Genomic DNA, 20,428 nt, shown 5'->3' with positions numbered 1-20,428 from the left:
CAAGCTCAACTACTTAGGCTTTTCCTAGCACGGACACTGTCGGAAGCTAAGGGCGTCTGGTCTTCCAGTCTAACCTTTTCTGTGTTAATCTCTGGAACCTACCCCTCCTCCACTGTATGCTGGTCTCCTGCTTCTCAGGCCCTACCACCCCTGTCTTGCTCTCTGGCTTTCTGGTGGGTGTCCAGCCAGTGTGGGAGTACTGGTGAGAGCTCCGAAGGAAGAAAACATAGTGTGAAGCTGCTTACATGTGTCCCCTGTGGGTCAACAGCTCCAGCTTGTTGGCTGCTGCCTGTCTGTCTCTGTCGGTCTGTCTCTCATTCCCTCTTTCTCTCTCTCTTTTCTTCCTGTAACAACTGCATCACTCTTTGTTCCTCGACCTTCAGTGTTGGTGTTCAGTAGCCATCCTTCCTATTCTCGGGCCTCACACTCTGCCTTGTGATCCCTTATAATGGTTATAATCTCGTAACTATTCCAGTTTTAACTGTCCTCATGCTACCCACCGAGCATCCAGGACTGACCGGTCTGAAGGGCAGGTCAGAACTGTAGTTTGGGACACATTAAGTCCAGATGTGAGAGGGATGGATGGGACAGAGGGAACTAGATACTGGAGTTTGGAACTCAAGAGAGACAAGCCAGGAAGAATTTGGGCAACAATCCCAGAAAAAAAAAGTTTCTTGCAACCAGGGGACCCCAGAAGGAGAGCCCTGAAGGAAATCAGGAAACCGAGTTTGGGGCCAGTTGTGTTATCTGATGTGGTAGCCTCGACGCCCGGTCTGTTAGTCCTTGGGAGTGCGGTGGGAGTGAGGTGGGAGTGACACGCTGCTGCCCCGTACAGGTGGGCCCATAGCAGGGAGAGCTCACACACACCTCATGGCCAGAGAGCTCTGAGTCCCAGCTGCCATCAGTTTCCTTTCTTCTATTGGGAAGAACCTTTTGTCTTCCTCTGTTTTTACTGCTTGTAGTTTAGCATTCCACCTTTCAGTTCTCTCTCCCCCAAGTCTGTTTCATTTGAACTTTCTCAGAGAGGGCACAGAAACTGTGATCAGACTGAGTACGTGGTAACTGGCTCCATGACAACAACTGAAACAAAACTGTGCAAGATCCAAGCACCTTCTGCTGTCGTGTTTTCCGTTTTTTTAACATGGGAAATATTCTTCCTTTAATACTGAACTCTCCTTAAGGATATAGACTTACCAATTTTAAACCCAATACCTAGCATTCTGAAGTCTGGGGCCATTTATTGCCACTCAGAAGCAATGTTCCCTTAGAACTTCTGCGTCTGCAGGCTCCTCAGACCAGCCTGTGTCTGTGGCAGCCAGCCTCACCCCCTCAGCTCAGTCCAGAAGGCTGGCTGCCCCACTGGGTCAGCCTCCCGCCCACCCTGGCCAGGCCTCTCCAACCACCGCACTTCTGTGCTGCTTCAGGCCTTCACCTGCAGCTCCAGGCCTAGCTCTCTCTAGGGCTTTGGTCTGCTTTCTCTCTTTGTTGAAGAGATCAGGCCTCTTCATCCGGCTATGCTGGCTTTTTACCGCCTTTCACTCAGGCCCTATTGGGGCTAATTGGATTCTAATTGCTGTAAGTTGTGGGTCAGTTTACAGCACAGATTATATATTCTCTCTGGCCTGAATAAAAGACTTCAAGCCTGGTATTTACTTACAAGTTGTAATCCTAGATGGGACAAGTCTGGAGATACTCTAACTTGCATCCCAGTCATATGTCCCTCGTTGCTTGCTATTCCTTCTGGTCCACCTCCTCTCTTGGCTGTCTCCTCCTCTCTCTGTCTCCTTTCTTCTCTTCTCTTCTTCTCTGCTTTCTCTCCCGAGACCCCTCACGACATTCTATAGTCCTACCTTTCTCTTTCTATTGCCCAGTCAAGGCAGGATTACTGACCAACTAACTTGGGGAGCAAAGCCTTTTATTGATGAACTAACATGGGGAGCAAGGCTTACGGAGCATCACTGCGTGGCTTAGTGTATGTGAGAGCCAGTATGTGTATCTGCAGAGCCAGTATGTGTACGTGAGAGCCAGTATGTGTATCTGCAGAGCCAGTATGTGTATGTGAGAGCCAGTATGTGTATCTGCAGAGCCAGTATGTGTACGTGAGAGCCAGTATGTGTATCTGCAGAGCCAGTATGTGTATGTGAGAGCCAGTATGTGTATCTGCAGAGCCAGTATTTAGCATTTGCATACCTAGCAGCATCAGACCAACCCCAACAGAGAAATACCGTGAAAGAAATCGTGAGTGGCCTGGGTCAATGATACCTGAGTGCTGGCTGTCATGAGAACATGGGGCTGAAGTGGCCTATTGGTCTGAGATGAGGCCGACACAGAATGCACACATAACTGACTTGAAGCTTCCTGAGCAAGTGGCAAATGCCTGCCAAGGAGCAGTTGAAGGGGGGAGTTTACTCTGGTTTACTCTGGTTCTCAGTTTAAGGGGGTTTAGCCTGTCTCAGTGGTAAAAGTGAGGGTTCTCCGCTGTATCAATGGGGTCACATCTTACTAGAGCAGGGAGCAGAGAGGGTGAACAGGAAGCAAGGCTGAGTTACAACCCCCATGACCCCCAACCCTGCGCCTACCTACAACAGTGACTCACTTCCTTCCACTTCCAAACAACATTCTAAAATGGCACTGTCTGCTGGACAGCAGTGTTAAAGGATGGCTTAGCTTTGTGAGCTCACACAAGTTACTTAACCTCTCTGAAGTCCCATTCCTTCATATGTTACATCATGGTGGTGCTATCCCGAGGACACGCAAGCAGTCATGCAAACACGTTTCTCATTGTGTCATATGTGGCAAATGCCTGGGACTTCTTTGCAGCTATGCAAGTCACGTTAAGAGACACGCCTTCACCACAGACTGCTGTTCCACTCAGCTTAGCCCGTGTCTTCCTAGACAGTACCTGGGTTGCCTTTGACTCCCACATTCCCTTTTCATCAGTCTCTGCATAAGGCCTCGTTTATGGAGTCATTACTGTGTCTGTGTCTCTTCAGATCTGCTTCCGAATGATTGGGAAGCCCAGTGCTGTTCGCTCCAGAGAGTGTTACCACCGATCTTCTTGACGATTCTTGGCAATGGCCATAAGGCTACTGAGTATCGAATGACTTAGATTATCATAGCTTTGAAGTTATCCTCTGTTCCTCCCACCATGACTTTGAAAATTAAAGTTCCAGGGCAGCACACACAGCTTGGGTGTCTGCTCAAGACACATCCCATTGTTCATATCTGATGGGGGGGGGGGGTCCTAACCACATCACTGTGGCAGCTTGCTGACACTACATTTACTCCAGAGACTGAAGACATCTCCTTGAAGAGAACTGTCTGGCTTTGCGGAAATCCCTTGTTATCTGTGTCAAGAAGACGTGTGTTCGGTTGTTGAGACATGCAGACTAAGCCTGTTTAAACCCGCACAGCATTTCGGTACCAGTGCATGTGGGGTCGGTTTTACTTGATAACCACTTTTATTCAATTAAGATACTTGTGGTTTGACAGGGATTCACGTTATTGAACCCTGGACAATTTGTCTCTGACGCTAGGAGACAGGGTCCTACTCACCTTTCTCAGTCTCAGGCAAGATCCCATACATCATAGGATACACCTCTTACGATCTTGAGCACCTAATCCCCCTCTTGAATTCTGGGAACACAGTGAGTGGCGCCACATGTAGATTGTGGTGTTGGGGATCAGCTCTGAGTCTTTACAAAGCTCGACAAACACTGCTGACTGAGCTTTGTCTTCAGCCCCGTGTCTCACCTGTTCAGGTGGGAGCACGCCTCAAATGCAGCCCGGGTGGTGATGACTGGATGCACAGACACTAGGCCCTTCCTGGTCTATCCTGTTCTGGGGAGGTTCTGTGTTCTCCACTCATGCTGCCCTCCTGGGTGTAGAGGTTTCCTCCTGGCAGGCTGCAGGGTATTTTGGACTGGGAGCCCTCATTGAGGTTTCTCTTATCGGTACTCCAGGTATCCAGGGATGCCTGCACAGCAAGTGACTCCAGTGCCAAGCCAGAGAGGAGGAATTCTCAGGTAAGTCACTCCTTTCTGTTCATTGGTCCCTCTGGCCAGTTTCCGGCATCACCTCCACCCTGATATCCAAATCACAAACACAGTTTTAAAATAGAAATTGTTCTTCCTGTTATTTCCTTTGAAGTTCATAAGGAAGAAACTTAATAGAACCACTAAATAGACAAATGCATTAGAAGAATTCGGCTGTGTTTGAAACTGTTTCAGACCAAGAACAATGGAAGGAACAACAGTGTAACCACACATCTGGGCTCAGCCGGGATTCTGCTCACACAGAGCATCAGATGAAATATAGGAATCTCAGCTAGAGCAAGTACTTGTTAGTGTTTTGCTGATTTTTATATTTCTGTCTTTCTGTCTTTCTGTCTGTCTGTGTCTGTCTGTCTGTCTGTGTCTGTCTCTCTGTCTCTCTCTGTCTCTGTCTCTCTGTCTCTGTCTCTCTCTCTGTCTCTCTCTGTGTGTGTGTGTGTGTGTGTGTGTGTGTGTGTGTGAGTGTGCATGCATGTCAGAGGACAACAACTTAAAGAAGTCAGTTTTCTCCTTCTATCACATGTGTCAAAGGAATTGAACTTGAGTCAACAGATTTGGGAACGTTCTCTCCAGTCTTAACTTTGTTTCAGTAGGAGAATGTGTACAGCATTTTTTACATACCAATATTGAAAAGTTGCCTATGCTCTATCTGACATTCAAGCTGAGCATGTGTGCATTGGTGAAGGGAGCCATTGACATCCTTCCACACAGGGTCACTCTCTCCCTACCTGTGGTGTTCCTGTGTCAGACCATCTGAGGCACATTAAACTGTAAGCCTCCAGGTGTGTTTTTGTGTTTTATATGAGTGTATGAAGTAAAGATGGTCAGTGTCTTTGTTTGGGCTTCACTGCTCTGAAGAGACACCATAACCGAGGCAACTCTTAACTGGAGCTTGCAGTTCCAGAGGTTCAGTCCACTGTCATCACAGCGGGAAGCATGGCAGCATCCAGGCAGGCCTGATGCTGGAGGAAGCAAGAGTTCTGCATCTTGATCGAAAGGCATCCAGAAGGAGACTGGCTCCTGCAGGCAGCCCAGAGGAGGCCTCTTCTGCTCTGGGTAGAACCTGAGCACAGGACCTCAGAGCCACCCCCACAGTGACACACTTCCTCCAACAAGGCCACACCTCCTAATAGAGCCACTTCCCCTGGGCCAAACATATTCAAACCACCACACTCAGTCATGACTTTTTAAAAATTAGTATTTGAAAGTCCTATTATCTGTTTTCCTTAATATGGCATGGCTTCCTCAGTCTTACATGGACCCCAGGCTACCTCAAAGCACACAAACATAATGCACCTCCAGTCTCATGTCTACATGACAGGAGGCTGTCACCCATGGACAGCGTTCTCTGAGCATTAGCCTTACATGGATGCTGCTTAAACATTCGCAGCTACTGTGGCTTCTTCCATTTCCTTAGTTAAGAGATTTTACCTCAATTCTCCTTTGGTTATGGGCACCTATGTGGGCAGCCAAGGAGCACAAGTCCAGGTGATGCACAGGCACCCCATGGTCATGGCCGGTTCCAGAAAGCAATTTTACAGTGACCTCCATGTTGTTCATGTTACTTCTCATCTGTAAAGTGGATTTAGATATCAGTTACATGTGTCTCTTACCAGGTGTAGGACAGTGCTGTGTGGCATGTGTGTGGTATGGGTAGCATGATGTGTGGCATGTATGTAGTGTGGGTAGCATGATGTGTGGCATGTGTGTGGTATGGGTAGTGTGCTGTGTGGCATTTGTGTGGTATGGGTAGTGTGCTGTGTGGCATGTGTGTGGTATGGGTAGCATGATGTGTGGCATGTGTGTGGTATGGGTAGCATGATGTGTGGCATGTGTGTGGTATGGGTAGTGTGCTGTGTGGCATTTGTGTGGTATGGGTAGTGTGCTGTGTGACATGTGTGTGGTATGGGTAGTATGCTGTGTGGCATGTGTGTGGTATGGGTAGCATGATGTGTGGCATGTATGTAGTGTGGGTAGCATGATGTGTGACATGTATGACATGTGTGGCATGTATGTGGCATGGGTAGCATGATGTGTGGCATACTAGAGCATGTGCAGCATGTGTGGCATGAGTGTGGCACATGTGGCATGCTGTATGGCATTGTAGCATGATACGTGATAGATGTGACAGGTGTGACAGGTATAGCATGTGTGACATGCAGCATGGCATGTGTGGCACATATGGCATGCTGTGTGATGTGTGTGGCACGCTATGTGGCATATGTGTGGCATTGTGGCATGTGTAGCATGTTGTGTGGCATGCTACGTGGCATGTGTGGCATATGTAACATGCTGTGTGGCATACCATGTGACATATGTGGCACATATGGCATGCTGTGTGGTATGTGTGGCATGTGTGGCATGTGTGGAATGTGTGGCATATGTAACATGCTGTGTGGCACACTGTGCATCATGTGTGGCACATGTGGCATGCTGTGTGGCATGGTAAACTAGCAGCCATCACCTTGCCTTCACTGTGCTTTCAGACTCACGGAAACCCATTTTATGCACTGTCTTTCCTAGGCACGGTCCCCACACTTAGCGTAGCTGCAGCTGACAACCATCTTGTTACATCATTACCCACAGTCCTCAGCGCAGGCAGGCCGTGAGCACAGGTGTGGGTCAGAGGTCACCAGCTAGTGCAGTCATGTGACAGGAGAGAGTTCTCTCCATCAGGGACGACACGGTGGTTGTGCATCGTGAGGAGACGTGTACACGCATGCACCAGAGGGGAGAAAGAGGCCACCTCTGTTAAAGTAGTCAGATGAGAGAATGGCTTTTCCTTACACTTGGTATCAGTCAGGTTCCTTTCAGATCCATTAACGCCATTTGGATGATCATAGCTTCAGAGAAGTCTCGAGAAACTGGGAAGGACTCAGAAACCTGAGTCACCAATATGAAAATTATATTTCAAAAATTACATATATAAATGTTGGCTTCGAAAGTTGAAAGAATTGAATTTGTTTAACTTTTAAAAAGCTTTGGGACGCCTGGGGCTGAGTTCTCAGCCGTTAGAGTACTGGTCTGGCATGAGATAACTCTTATCAAAGAGAGAAAGACTCAAAAGAGGGAGGAAAAATAAGAGAAAGAGGAAAAGGGAAGTAGGGAAGGAAGAGGAAGACGGAGGGGCGGGAGGGAGAGCGAGGAGAGGGATCGGTGGGAAGGAAGGGAAGGAGAAAGCTGAGACTACAGGAGGAAAAAGTGGGCAGCACAGACACATGGTTCCAGCACTCGTCAAGCAGAGCAAGGGAGATCAGGAGTTCAAGGCCAGCCTGGGCTCCGCAGAAGGAAAGCAGAATGAGAAATGAATACATTAAAAGTAGATGTTTTTATTTTCCATGAAGAACTTCTGGCAACTGGGTGCCACGTTAATTCATATAGTCTGCAATAAAAGAATTTTGCTTTAAAATATTGTAGGTAAAAAAATCAGCCTTGGCCACTCTCAACTTGGCATCTTCCTGACCCAGAGGCCACTGTGTGAATGTCGAATGTCAACAGTCCCTTCTAGCTTCAAAATATAGCTGGAAAGGGGCTGGGGATTTAGCTCAGTGGTAGAGCGCTTGCCTAGGAAGTGCAAGGCCCTGGGTTCGGTCCCCAGCTCCGAAAAAAAGAACCAAAAAAAAATATATATATATATATATAGCTGGAAAGCAGCCGTGTGTTGGAAAACGTGTTGCATAGCCTAGGAGCTGCTTTCAAGTTACTGAAGAGCTAGTCGGGTCGGTCACAATGCAGAGACCAGAATCTTGAAGTGCCCTGGCTGTCACAGAGAGAAACACAAAACTTTGTCAGTCAGCCTCCAACCGGCAGTCCCAGGCCAGCCTGACAGAAGGGATTCTTCACAGCAAGTACACTGGATCTGCATGACTGTCATGAGAGAAGACAGTAAATGACTTCTTACAGCATAAATCACCGTGACCACCTTGACCCGTGACTACTAAAACACATACATCCAAAACCGGTTGACATTACGTGAACAGTTCCTAGCAGGGAAGCGGTGCTTCCCTGATTCCTTCAGGGTAGGTCTGTTGGTGTCCTGGCTCTGACCTGTTACGGGTTGCCGACCTCCGTGCTTGCCTGCCAGGACTCGTTGGCTTGTTCTCAAGGCTCAGCACGTGCACACATTTTTGTCTTTCTTCGCTGCAAAGCCGTGAGCCACATCACCAGGTTTCTCCTCTTTTCACTTGCTCTGTTACTTTTGTCCCCGAAGGTCCATAGATCGTTTGCCTTCTCCCCATCAGAACGGCCTCGTTCTGGTTCTTAGGACCTTCTGAGGAGTGTGAGCCACCCCTTTGCTTAGCTCCTGTAGTTTTTAGTCTGTGCACACAGAGATTTGTAAATTTGGCATTTATTTTCAATCTGTATTTGTCTCTGGGGAGATCAGTGAAGGGCTTAAAAGCCTTCATAACCATAACAGTGAGGCAAATCAAAGCAAAAGGCACGTGAATAAAATAAGTCAGGACTTGGGCTGCAGACGTGGCTCGGCCAGTAAAGACCTTGATGCACAAGGACTTGAGTCTCCAGAAGCAGAAATCTGTGTGACAGGGTGCATTCCATGACCCAGCACTGACCCAGCACTGCTGGAAACAGAAACAGGTAGATGCCTGGGCGTTCACTGACCTCCAGCACTGGAAGGTTTGGACCAACGACACAGGCTCAAAAAAACCTAAAAAGGACTTGAAGTTTACATTTCTGGGGTGGGGAGGGACCTTCAGAGTTAGATAGGCCTTGGACACCCACTCAGCCTTCTGTCCTGCTTCACATGGGCCTCGTGAGCTGGTGGGGTGTGGAAGCTTCACACATTCCATCCACATTCCAGGAAGCAAGGTAGAGATGCAGAAGGAGGAAGTCCTAGAAACACCCCCACCACACACACACACGCACGCACGCACGCACGCACGCACGCACGCACGCACGCACGCGATTTCTAGCCGATTCTCATTGGCTAGAACATCAGTCAGTGGCCCTACCCAGCAGCAAAGGATGTGGGGAAATGTAGTTCTTCACGGTGAGAATTCCATTATCTTGGAGGAAAGGATCAATAGATGGGAGAACTGAACAATGAACCATCTGTGTCACCGAGCCCAGCTGCTTCTGTGGCAAGAAGTTTCAACCCATATCAGAGGCTAAAGCTGTCAGCATGGCACAGATGCCATTCCTGGGTGTCCCCTCATAATACCGCTCTGTGAAGCAGAGGAGAAGATGCCCCACTTTCTCAAGTTTAAATAGTTCCTAAAACACACAGAGGATAAGTAGTATACCTGAGCCACCCAGTTCACCGCAGCTAGCAGTTGCTGTCTGGGTCAGATCCCCGAGCACGCGCCCGTCTGTACCAGTGCAGAGTAGACACACACCCTGCCTTGTTCAGCATGAAGCATGGTAGAGTTTTTAATGGATTCGAGTCTGGGCTCTGGACAAGGACGGTCCTACCTGTGAAGAAAACCAAGCTGGGGCAGCCGGTTTTGTCAGAAGTCTCTAGGGAATCAGCTGACGGTGGCATCCTGCCTGTGCTAGGTCTTCCATGCTTAGGCACTGACTTTCTTTTCCTGCCTCTAGAAATGAGAAGTCATGCAAAGTCTAAGTTCATGGTAGGAATGCGTTCACTTTTGGAGCATTTTGTTCTTTTATGTGCATGGTGAGGATGTGTTTCTCTGTGTGTTAAGTGTCTTTGTGTGTGAGTGTGTGTGAGAGGGTGTGTGTGCATGTGTGCGAGAGTGTGTGTATGTAGATGTGTCTGTGTGAGTATATGTGACTATATGTGAGTTTGTGAGTGTGTGTGCGAGTGTGTATGTGTATAGATGTGTCTGTGTATGTGAGTATATGTGAGTGTGTGTGCATGTATGTGCGAGTGTGTGTGTATGTAGATGTGTGTGTATGTGAGTGTGAGTGTGCGTGTGTGAGTGTGTGTACATGTGGAGGCATACATGGATTGATGTTTCAAGGCTTCTTCAATCGCCCTCGACTTTGGCTTCTTTAATTGTTTACCTTCTTAAAGATTTCTTTTTACTTTATTTGTGACTGGTGTGTGTGTGTGTGTGTGTGTGTGTGTCTGTGTGTGTGTGTGTACATACCACATGGGTGCTTGGTTTTCTTTGAAGTCAGAAGAGGACATCAGATTCCTGGAATATGGAGTCAGAGATAAGTGTCGAGCCACTGTGCGGGTCCTGGGAACTGAACTAGGGGTCCTCTGCGGTCGGTACAGCCAGCGCTTTCAAACACCAAGCTGTCTTGCTGGCCCCTTATGGCTTACTTTTTAAAGACAGGGTCTTTCTATAAACCTGGAGTTACTGTTGGGGCTAGACTGTCTGGCCAGCAAGCCCCAGGTATCCCCCTGTTTCAGCCTCCCCAGCACTGGGGCTCCAGGCTTACATAACCATGCCCAACTAAGGCTTTCTTCTTCTTCTAATTGTAAATTGTATGTATTTGAGTGTTTTCTGTATATGGTGTATTACCACATGCACATCTGATGTCTGCAGAGGCTGGGAGGGGGCACAAAATCTCCTTGGAACTAGGGTTACAAATCGTTATGAGCTGACACGTGGGTGCAGAGAACCAAACCTGGGTCCTCTGCAAGGGCAGTAAGTGCTCTTAACCTCTGAGCTACCTCTCAGCCCCTGAGACAAGGAAGAGCACGTATTTCCCACCTCAGGATGAACCTGTCAGTGTGTTTGGCAGGAGAGAGGCTGTGCCCTTGTTAAGCTTCACCAGGTAAGGTTAAAAGGGATGAGGGCTTAATCCCAGTCTACAGAAAGATTCAGTCCTATCTGATTGCACAAGGAAAAAAGTCCATGTTTCTTGTTGTTGTTGCTGTTGTTATTGCTTATAAAGTGACAAATGTTTAGCAGATTGGAATGTGTATTTCAATCCTACTAAATGTCAAATTACTGGAATGTTTTCTTGGTTTCCAAACCATCTGTGCTTTGTCATCCAAGGTGAGTGTTAATACTTCTTCACATAGAGCGAGCTTTCTAACAGAGGGTCTGTTATATAAATATTCCACATCAGCCAGAGTGAGAAATGGTCCCCTTTTAAAATAACTGATGACGGTAGAGACGATTTAATGCCTATGGGTCTCATTATTATTTTGGCCTGTCCTGAAGAGGGATTTTTGTGGCTCTCTGTTCACATAAATCATGCTATAGTTTTCTAGGGAAAAACTCAAGGAAAATGAACTAAAAGGGACAGAGATAGCTTCTTCAAAAGGTTTAGGTATTGGAATTTCCAAGTACAGTCAAGCGGTGGGAATAAGGCTATTATGGCCTTCATGGTAACAATAGCCAACCTCGCCAGTACCCAACACAGGTGCTCCTGATCATCTCCACCTCCGTCTGCATTCCCTCCTTTCTCCAGACTGTCAGGAGAGATTCCCTAAAACCTTTCCACTTGTCCACGGGACAGGCCCTGGACCTCTGAGGATGCCAAGCTCCACAGATGCACAGTGCATTTATACTAAAGATATGGGTGTTTTCTGTATATGGTGTATTACCACATGCACATCTAGTGTCTGCAGAGGCTGGGAGGGGGCACAAAATCTCCTTGGAACTAGGGTTACAAATGGTTAGAAGGCTGGCACAGTCTCCTCTCTCTTAATCCTGAACCAATGTAACCACCATGCTTGTTACACTGTATCATCTGGGGAAAAGTGTCAGAGATGCATCTGCACGCGGTCAACATGGGCCCTTTTATGAATACTCTGTAGTTGCTTGATCCACAGATATGTAAATCATGAGACACATAAGCCACAGATGCGTTTACATATTTTAGAGATTGTATTCCCAAGAAAACACAGCCAGTGAAGAGCAAGGAACGGCAGGGTCACGTGACTGCAGCCTTTCTTCTCTTCAGTCAGGATCCAAGCAGGCTTGACTGTCCCACCTACAGTGCTTCTGGTGTCTGTCTAAACACATAGTTTCATTTTTTTTTTCTTTTTTTTTTTTGGAGCTGGGGACCGAACCCAGGGCCTTGCGGTTGCTAGGCAAGCGCTCTACCACTGAGCTAAATCCCCAACCGCATCATTTTTGTTGTTTGTTTTGAGACTTGAATAAAACATTCTTGTGGGATTCACGTCCTGAGCCTAGATGCCTCCCATTACTGAGAGAGTGTTTATCATGCTTCTCAGCCCCTCGCCTCTGTCGGAATCAGTCAGGTCTGTCTCGTGTTTTATTTTATCTTATTCGTTACTAGAGAGCATGTTTGTGTCTATGTAAGTGTGATGTGTGCGTGGGCCTGTGCCTGTGTGTGCACCCCTGTGTGCAGGTTAGCACTTGGCACATGGTATACGGAGGGAACTTTGGGAATCGGTTCTCTTTCCACCACGGGCTCCAGGGATCCAGCTCTGAGCATGGGTCCGTGGTTGTACTGAAATCACTTTCACCCTGCCTCTCGTCCCCGGGGGATTTGTTTGTTTGTTTGACAAGATTACTTTACACATTGCGCCGTGGGCCACATCAAGAGGGAGAGATGCTAAGCCGACTCTCTTGGTGAAGCTGATGTTGTTCTGTTAGACAGCGTCACCCACATCCTTCCCTTAAGCACGCCCTTGTCAGTCTGTCACCCGACACTCTCAGCCGCTCAGAATCACCGCCTAAGTCACCTGTTTGAGCTACAAATACATCAGCAAATGTAGCTACGTCGGTTTTGCAAAATGGAGGTATTTCTATTCTGTGATTTCTTCTGCTCTCGTTGGTTAGAACAACTTGCCAAACGATGTTTTCTTAAGAGCTTCAGATCTGAGTCGAGGACTAGAGAGAGAGCACCACCCTCTCTGCTCTCTCAGGCTTGCATCATGAACACTGATGGCCGTTTCTAATGTCAACCACGTCTGCCCCAACCTCACTGTCCCGTTGCCACAGCCTGGTCCAGGCCCCTATAAGTTTGTGCATAGACATCTCTGACTAATCTTTGTAACTGGCTGCATCATGTTCCCACACTCGTCTTGGCTTTGTGAGAAACCACAGGCTGCCGCAACTCCGTCCTAGGCAAAACACAAGCTTTTCTATCCCAGTTCCACCAACCGCCATGTCTTGGTCCCCATCCTCCACCCCTCTATGAGAACTTCATTTATTCACACAATCACAGGAGTTCATGTGCGTTACCCACAACCGATGCATTAGATAATCCCAGGTGTTAACACTGGGGTGCACCAGAGCTAAGCAGTCATCAACAGAAGGTACAGTACGGGGAGCACACCTTAGTGGGGAACACAGCTACAGAGACCCAAAGAAGAGGCAACTCACCTAATCCTGGAGGTCTTAACAAGGCTTCCTTGAGAGATGGCTAGCATCTTACTTGAGCCCTAGAAAGCAAGTAGACCCTCACTTTGTTGGCCTGTGTATAAGAAAGGCTCCAACAATCTAGATGGAGCCCACCCGTCCCCTTCAGCTTCTGAGTTGCTCTGCCATCCACTTTCATTCATTTAATAAATCTGGCTTTCCCACCATGTGAACCAGGAACTTTCCAGGCACGGAGAAAGGCAGAGAACGACCAGTTCCTTGCTGTCCGGAGCTTACTTTCAAATGGAAAGGGGCAGACATTATAAAGCAAGCAAGAGTGACTGTGCATGCGTGCGCTGTGCTAAATGGTGATGAAGCTGATGTGAAATAGAAATCACACCATGCACGGCAGAGAGCAGGTGTTATTCTGGGTAGAGGGAAGGCTCCCGTGGTAATGGTGTACACGTGGGCATGTAAAGCATAGAGGACCAAGGCTTGCGACCATAAAGGCCACAGAAGCAGTTAGCTTTAGTGCTGTGCCCTTAGGAAGGAGGAACTTCACTTCATCCTGTCAGAGCTTAGGCACTCCTAGGGTAGGAACTCTGCCTCCAGGGAGCTTTCACTGAGGACAGAAGACCCACCCTACATGGGGATGGAAACATCCTGTGGGCTGGGTCCTGGGCTGAATCAAGAGGAGAAAGAACCAAGCCCCAGCATTCATCTCGCTGCTTCCTGACTGTGAATGGTGTAACAGACTGCCTCCTGTTCTGCTGCCATACCCTCCCCATTGGGCTTGGCTTCACCCTCAAACCGTGAGCCAAAAACAATCTCTTCATCGTTAGTGTGTTCCTTGTCAGGTGTTTGTTACGGTAGCTAAGACAGTGCTGCTCACCCAGCCTCTTACAGCATGTCTCCTTCATTCACCACCCCCCCCCCCGACCTTTCACGTGGGGGAGGGGTTACTGGAGGCAGAGAACTCTGCCTGTGCTCTCTGGGTCATCAGCTGCTGTGAGCCTCACTCCCAAGTCCCTTGGATTAGATTATCGCATGCCCCCCCCCCCTTGACTGACTGTGGAGAGGGTGCATGCAAACTCAGAATGAGCTGCAGATGCTGGAAGACACTCGTACGCTTTTCCCTATCTAATAGGAAAAGATGGTTCTCCACACATCAACATCAAAGGGTGCGTGACTGCCAGCGAGGGACACTGCCGTGAGATTCGGCAGAGTCTATCTCCGTGCTAAGAGCAGGAGTGTGTCTGGCCGTGCGTCTGCAGATTGTCGTGTTATAATGGTGCCCTGGATAAGATTGGGTGCATGACTCACGGAAAAGTGACTCAGGGGATTGCAGTCTGTGAGTTGACTAAGTATTGATCAGTGATCTAGCCTGGGTCTGAAGCACTCTCAGCTGCTGGTGAGCGTGCCATCCAGCAGAAGAGTTGCTCATAGATTCAGCCTGTAGTAGGGGAAGCTGGGAATCAGAAATAGCAAGTTGAGAAAGAATGAAAATGTACCTAAATGTTTGCCTTTGTAAAGATTGGCAATCCAGAGAGCCTTCAGACAAGTACGATGCTAATCAATGAACAGGCACTTGGAAAGGATTCTGCCTTGGTTTTGTTGACTCATTTAGTTTTTGACAGAGTTTCTTGTCTTCCAGGCTGGCCTTGAACTCAGTATGTACCCAAGGTTAGCCTTGAACGCTTGAGTCCCCTGCTTTCACTTCTCAAGTGCTGGGATTGAGGCTGGAGACAGCTCAGAAATCAACAGCACTTACTGCTTTTCCAGTGGACCTGGGTTCAACTCCCAGTACCACACAGTGGCTTACTTCTATATAGAACTCCAATTCCATGGGCTACAACATTCTTCTGGCCCTCAAGAGCACAGGGTGTATATACATATGTACAGGCAAAACCCTCATACACAGAAAATAAAAATAAGTAATAGTAATAAGTAAATAAAAGTAAGTTTTCAAGTGCTAGAGTTATTATTACCTATTTCTGAGGCTAAGAAGTTCACCCCTTGATTGTCTGTGAGGAAGGGCACATTCAAGCTCTTGATGAACTGTGTGTGCTGTAAGACACTTACACACTTTTCTCTGCTTAGCATGAAAGGATAATTTTGGGGATAGTGCTGGGATTGTGCCACCACACTTGGCTGGCAAGTTTCACTTTTACTTGAGAGTCAAGAAAGTGCCCAAATCAGGAGTCGCTAGAACTTACTTATTTTTAAGTTTTCCATACAATGTATTTTGATCATTCTTAACCTTCCCACAGTTCTTCCCCTTTTACTCTACCCGCCCAACTCCACATTCTCTTTCTGTCTCTGTCTGGCTCTGTGTCTCTGTGTCTCTCTGTGTCTATCTCTGTCTCTGTCTTTGTGTGTGTCTCTGTCTGTGTCTATCTCTGTCTCTGTCTTTGTGTGTGTCTCTGTCTCTCTGTGTCTCCGTCTCTGTCTCTCTGTGTCTGTCTCTGTCTTTCTCTGTGTGTCTCTGTCTCTGTCTCCCTTTCTCTCTATCAAACTTAAACAACAAAAACAAAAAAACCATGGAGTCTGCTGTGTGGTTTGTGTTGGGCTTGCCCTGGATTCTGGTAGATACACCCGGGGGTGCTCCATTGGAGAAAACTGATTTTTACATTTTCAGCACGTATCAATTGCACATGGCTTCGTGCTCAGGGTGGGATTTATTTTCACCTCCCCTTCTCCCACTGACTGCACGCTCTCAGTTATGGGCCTCTGTGTGGGTTACTCTCTACTGCCAGACGCTGCTCTGGTGAGGGTTAAGCCATGTGCTCACGATGGCAGAGCCACATGTCAGGTAGCAGGCTTTCTTCTCAGGCCCATAACGCAGTCTGGAATGTTTGAGGAGTCCACGAGAGACAGTTAATCAAAAAGATACTAACTCGTTCCTGGTAGTAACGGTTTTAGTCATTAGCATACGATGTCTAATTGGGGCGTTGTCTCCCCATTACATGGTAACTCCGTTTCAATGTTACACATGTATATATTTTAGGAAACTTCTACAGCAGATTTCCACGTGGCTTTGCACTCTTTAAGGATGAGTTTAGTATTTAAAGGTTCCAGATAACAAGTCAGTATAGATCCTATATAGAGAGAGGCAGTATCTGTTTGTCACTGGGGATCCTGTGTCCTCAGACTGTGGTGTAGTGTTATTCTGCTTGTTCCATTGATACCTGCACTGCTGGTGTCAAGCACGATGGGTTAGCATGCTGGGGTGTGGCTCACTGCTGGGGACTCACTGTTGACAGCAGTCTAAGTAGTAACACTTAGTGACTCTCAAATCTGAGCGCATAGTATCTTATACACTAAGCATTTTCTACAATACTAAGTTGTTACGGTTTTCTATAGAAAAAGTCATCTGTGAAATCTAAACATTTTATCTAAAAACAGTAGCTACAAACTATCATTAGGAAATGAATTAGGTAAGCCTGTTACAGGAAGGAACGGAGTTCACTTCTAGCCAACCATAAAATTAAGCTTTCAAAGGAAACTGAGTTTTGGAAAATCTGCACCTTATTTGTGAGGCTTCCTAAAACTTTGGAGGACTTTGCTTATGAGAGCTCTGCTGATTAGGTGGACAGCGACAAACGTGAAACTGTCTTAATGAGGCTATGTCAGTCCTGGGAAAAGCCACTAAATCAGTGAACTGATTTAGTTCTTTCAGTCAGTGGGTACATCGAGTTACAAAGCCGTGAGTGGACGGACACATGTGCACCCGGAGGTCTAGCATAGGCCCGCAGACTTCATGTCGCATGGCGTGAGGAGCTTGGTGATACGCCTGTGAGTCCGAGTTGTAGTCACCATTCAAAAAGGAAAAACAGCTACACAGCTGTCTAAAAGGCCAGGAAAATACTTACCTTGTGGCCTAGTTGTATGTGCATGAGGCCGGACTGTGAGTCAAGGAAAGCAGCGTGGCATAGCAGGTGGGCATAGCAGGTGGGCGTAGCAGGTGGGCATAGCAGGTGGGCGTAGCAGATGGGCATAGCAGGTGGGCATAGCAGGTGGGCATAGCAGGTGGGCGTAGCAGATGGGCATAGCAGGTGGGCATAGCAGGTGGGCATAGCAGGTGGGCATAGCAGGTGGGCGTAGCAGGTGGGCGTAGCAGGTGGGCATAGCAGGTGGGTGTAGCAGGTGGGCATAGCAGGTGGGCATAGAAGGAGAAACCCTACTGTTCTGAGTTAACGCAAACATACGGTTTGCACCCAAAAGATTGTACTTGCTTTGTAAAGTATGACTATTTTTCCCATTAAAAATAAATTGCTTAGGAGCTGGACATACAGCTCAACTTTCTCTCTCAGAGGACCTGAGTTCAATTCTTAGCACTGGCATGGTGGAACTCTAGTTGCAGGGGACCTATCGTGTACACGCATGGTGCATTTATGTACATGCAGGCACACACATTCACACACATACATAAATAAATCTAAAACAAGTTGTTCATATTAATATGTAATTGATTTCTCACTATTTTAAATAAAAATTTGAATACTCCAACTCTCAATTTGTAATTTAGTAAACATCGGAAGAGATAAGTTGACATATCTGCTTAGAGTATAACTAAACTCTGGGGTCCCCAGTGTGACACAGAGTCAGACAGGCATGATGGTGATTCAAGACAGCGGGGTCACCAGGGTGGCTCTGGTGCGGGTCTCAAAGACCCAGGAACCACAAGAGTAAGTTTCAGTTTCAGTCCATGGCTGAGGATGTGAGAGGGGTTCTGAGCAAGGACACAGTCAGAGAGGGGTCCCCTTTCTTAGTCCCCGGCCCTCCTCAGGCCTTCGACAGACTGAGGCTGTGGACAGTGCAGGGAGCAGTGGGCTTTCCAGTCTTCTGATTCTGCCGAGGATCCCTGTCTCAGCCAGAGTTTTACTGCTGTAACCACAACCAAGGCAGCTCTTATAAGGACAACATGTAATTGGGGCTGGCTCACCTGTTCAGAGGTTCAGTCCATTATCATCATGGCAGGAAGCATGGCAGCATCCAGGCAGGCATGGTGCAGGAGGAGCTGAGAGTTCTACAGCTTCATCTAAAGGCTGCCAGTGGAAGACTGGCTTCCAGGGAGCTAGGGTGAGGGTCTTAAAGCCCACACCCACAGTGACACGCCTACTCCAACAAGGGCCACACCTCCTAATAGTGCCACTCCCTAGGTCGAGCATATATAAACCATCACAATCCTTTTCACAATTGCTGCTAAGACAGACCTAGAAGAACATAGACTGTTTGATTGTGTGTGTGGGTTCCCCTGAGGCCATTCATATCGACGGACAAAATTAATCACAGGAATCAGGAAAATAACAACAACAACAAAACCTTTCACTTTGCCTTGTCACGTGATAGAACACCTATACAACAGGAATCTATGTATACCCATAGACAGACACTTTTCCATGCTTCCAAAATGGCGGTCAGAGGGTAAATGAGCCACAAGCCCCATTCCGTGATCAAAGAGCCCCCTGAAGCTGTTTCTGTTTTATTTCTCCCCTGTAGTCTGTTCTTTCTCACTCCCTGTAGCAACTCCCATTTTCTGTGTCTGTATTTTCTCCTCTCAGACACCAGCTCTGCTCAATGCAGTATCTGTATAATCTTCCTTCACACTCGGTAGTGGGGGGGGTTAGATTTTTTTTACCTGATTTTTATCTTAGCACCATTCGCAAGCTCCAGTCACGTTACTGCATGCTAGGGAGAAAGGCCATACGAGACAGACCATTTGACAGACAGACAGACAGACAGACAGACACTCTCATTCTATCATCACACACAGGCATTTCATCTAAGATCCACAAGAATACATGCTAAAGCTATAAGATCAGCCTACTCCAAGATGGTTATGCCCCTTTTGTCTCAAAGCTTGTGCCATCAAACCACTTTTGTGGATAGTCTCAGCACGACAGTTTTTTAAGCTAGGAGAGTCTTCTAGAAATGTGATCTAGGCTCCCTGGATTCTGCATCTTGACTTCACTGTTGCATGAGTTAAAAATAGTCTCTATTTCGCAGCACTCACAGGAGGATTTAAATGACTTTCTATCTGTCAAGTGTCGGACACTGTATTTTCGTTAAGTTAGATGCAGAGAGAGGAGAGCCACTGAGAACCCTGCCCGTGCCTGCGGCCCACAGACACCCCTTTCTTCACATCAACTCTCCCCATTATCTGTGGGAAGCTGAGTTGGTAATAGAGCATCCTTTAGTGGCCCTGGCTAGAGGTGGTGGCACCATGTCGGGTTGTGATCTCAGTAGCTACCTAGAGCGCTGAAGAATTGCCCATAAGGATGTGGCTTAGCCGCCAGAGTGCTTGCCTACCATGCATCAGTCCCCCGGTTCAATCCCCAGCACCACATAAACTGGGCATGAAGACAAATCCCTGTTTTCTAGCACTCGGGAGACGGAGACAGGAGGGAGGATCAGAAACCCGAGGTTGGCTGCATAGTGGATTTGAGGCCAACATGAAACCTTACCTCAAAAGAAAAGAGCATTCTATTAAAGATTTTAGGTAGCCGTTGGAATTCTGTCAGTGTGAGAAGCCAAATATGGCGACACACACCTGTTGTCCTGTCATTAAGGAGGCTGGTGGGGGGTGGGGGTGGGGTAGATAACTGAGGCCAAACTAGGCTGTGAAGTGAGAGGCTGTCAGGAGCAAAGATTCCTAGGTCCCAAGAACCATGAGCTGTGCAGACAATGACACTAAAGTGGTAAGTAAGCCCTTTCACATTGAATGTAGTACTCTGCCCAGCCTGTTAGGGCCCCCAAGCCATCTCCATTTTCACTGAAGATGTTTTCAGTAGGCGGAGAGCAGCTCAGCCAGTATAGCGTTTGGTGTGCACACAGGGAACTGATTTCCTCTGCACTCAGCCAGTATAGCGTTTGGTGTGCACACAGGGAGCTGATTTCCTCTGCAGTACCTTAGCTAGCATAGTGGGTCCCCATGCTTTGAACCTCAGACGTAGGGAAGCAGAAATGGACCAATCACTGGAGATGGCTGGCCATTGAGGATAGCCAGATTTAGTGAGCTCCAAACACAGTATGAGACCCTGTCTCAAAAAGGTGAGATAGACAGTGACTGGGGAGACACTGACGTAGACCTCCAGTCTCCAAAACACACGTGCACGGGTGTACACAGGTGCCCCTCGAATACACGTGCGCGCCCAGGGCGAA

The 20,428-nt window shown here is 47.7% G+C and overlaps 1 protein-coding gene across 11 annotated transcripts in view; it reads left to right on the top strand.

Moving 5' to 3' along the window:
- Lmntd1 (lamin tail domain containing 1) overlaps positions 1-20,428 on the top strand; it is a 233,736-nt gene that overhangs the window by 75,697 nt on the left and 137,611 nt on the right. For all 11 annotated transcript variants that reach the window (XM_087658986.1, XM_087658971.1, XM_087658970.1 and 8 more), the window contains one exon: positions 3,963-4,025. Coding sequence is in view for 7 of the 11 variants with exons in the window: in XM_087658971.1 (XP_087515097.1) it covers positions 3,963-4,025 (63 nt within the window). In the remaining 4 variants the exon portion in view is untranslated. The remainder of the gene's footprint in view (positions 1-3,962; positions 4,026-20,428) is intronic.

Source organism: Rattus norvegicus, chromosome 4 (genome assembly GCF_021556685.1).
Source record: "Rattus norvegicus strain SHRSP/BbbUtx chromosome 4, alternate assembly SHRSP_T2T, whole genome shotgun sequence".
Taxonomy (NCBI): domain Eukaryota; kingdom Metazoa; phylum Chordata; class Mammalia; order Rodentia; family Muridae; genus Rattus; species Rattus norvegicus.
The sequence above is the reverse complement of the archived record's forward strand: the minus strand, read 5'-3'. Positions and strand labels throughout refer to the sequence as shown.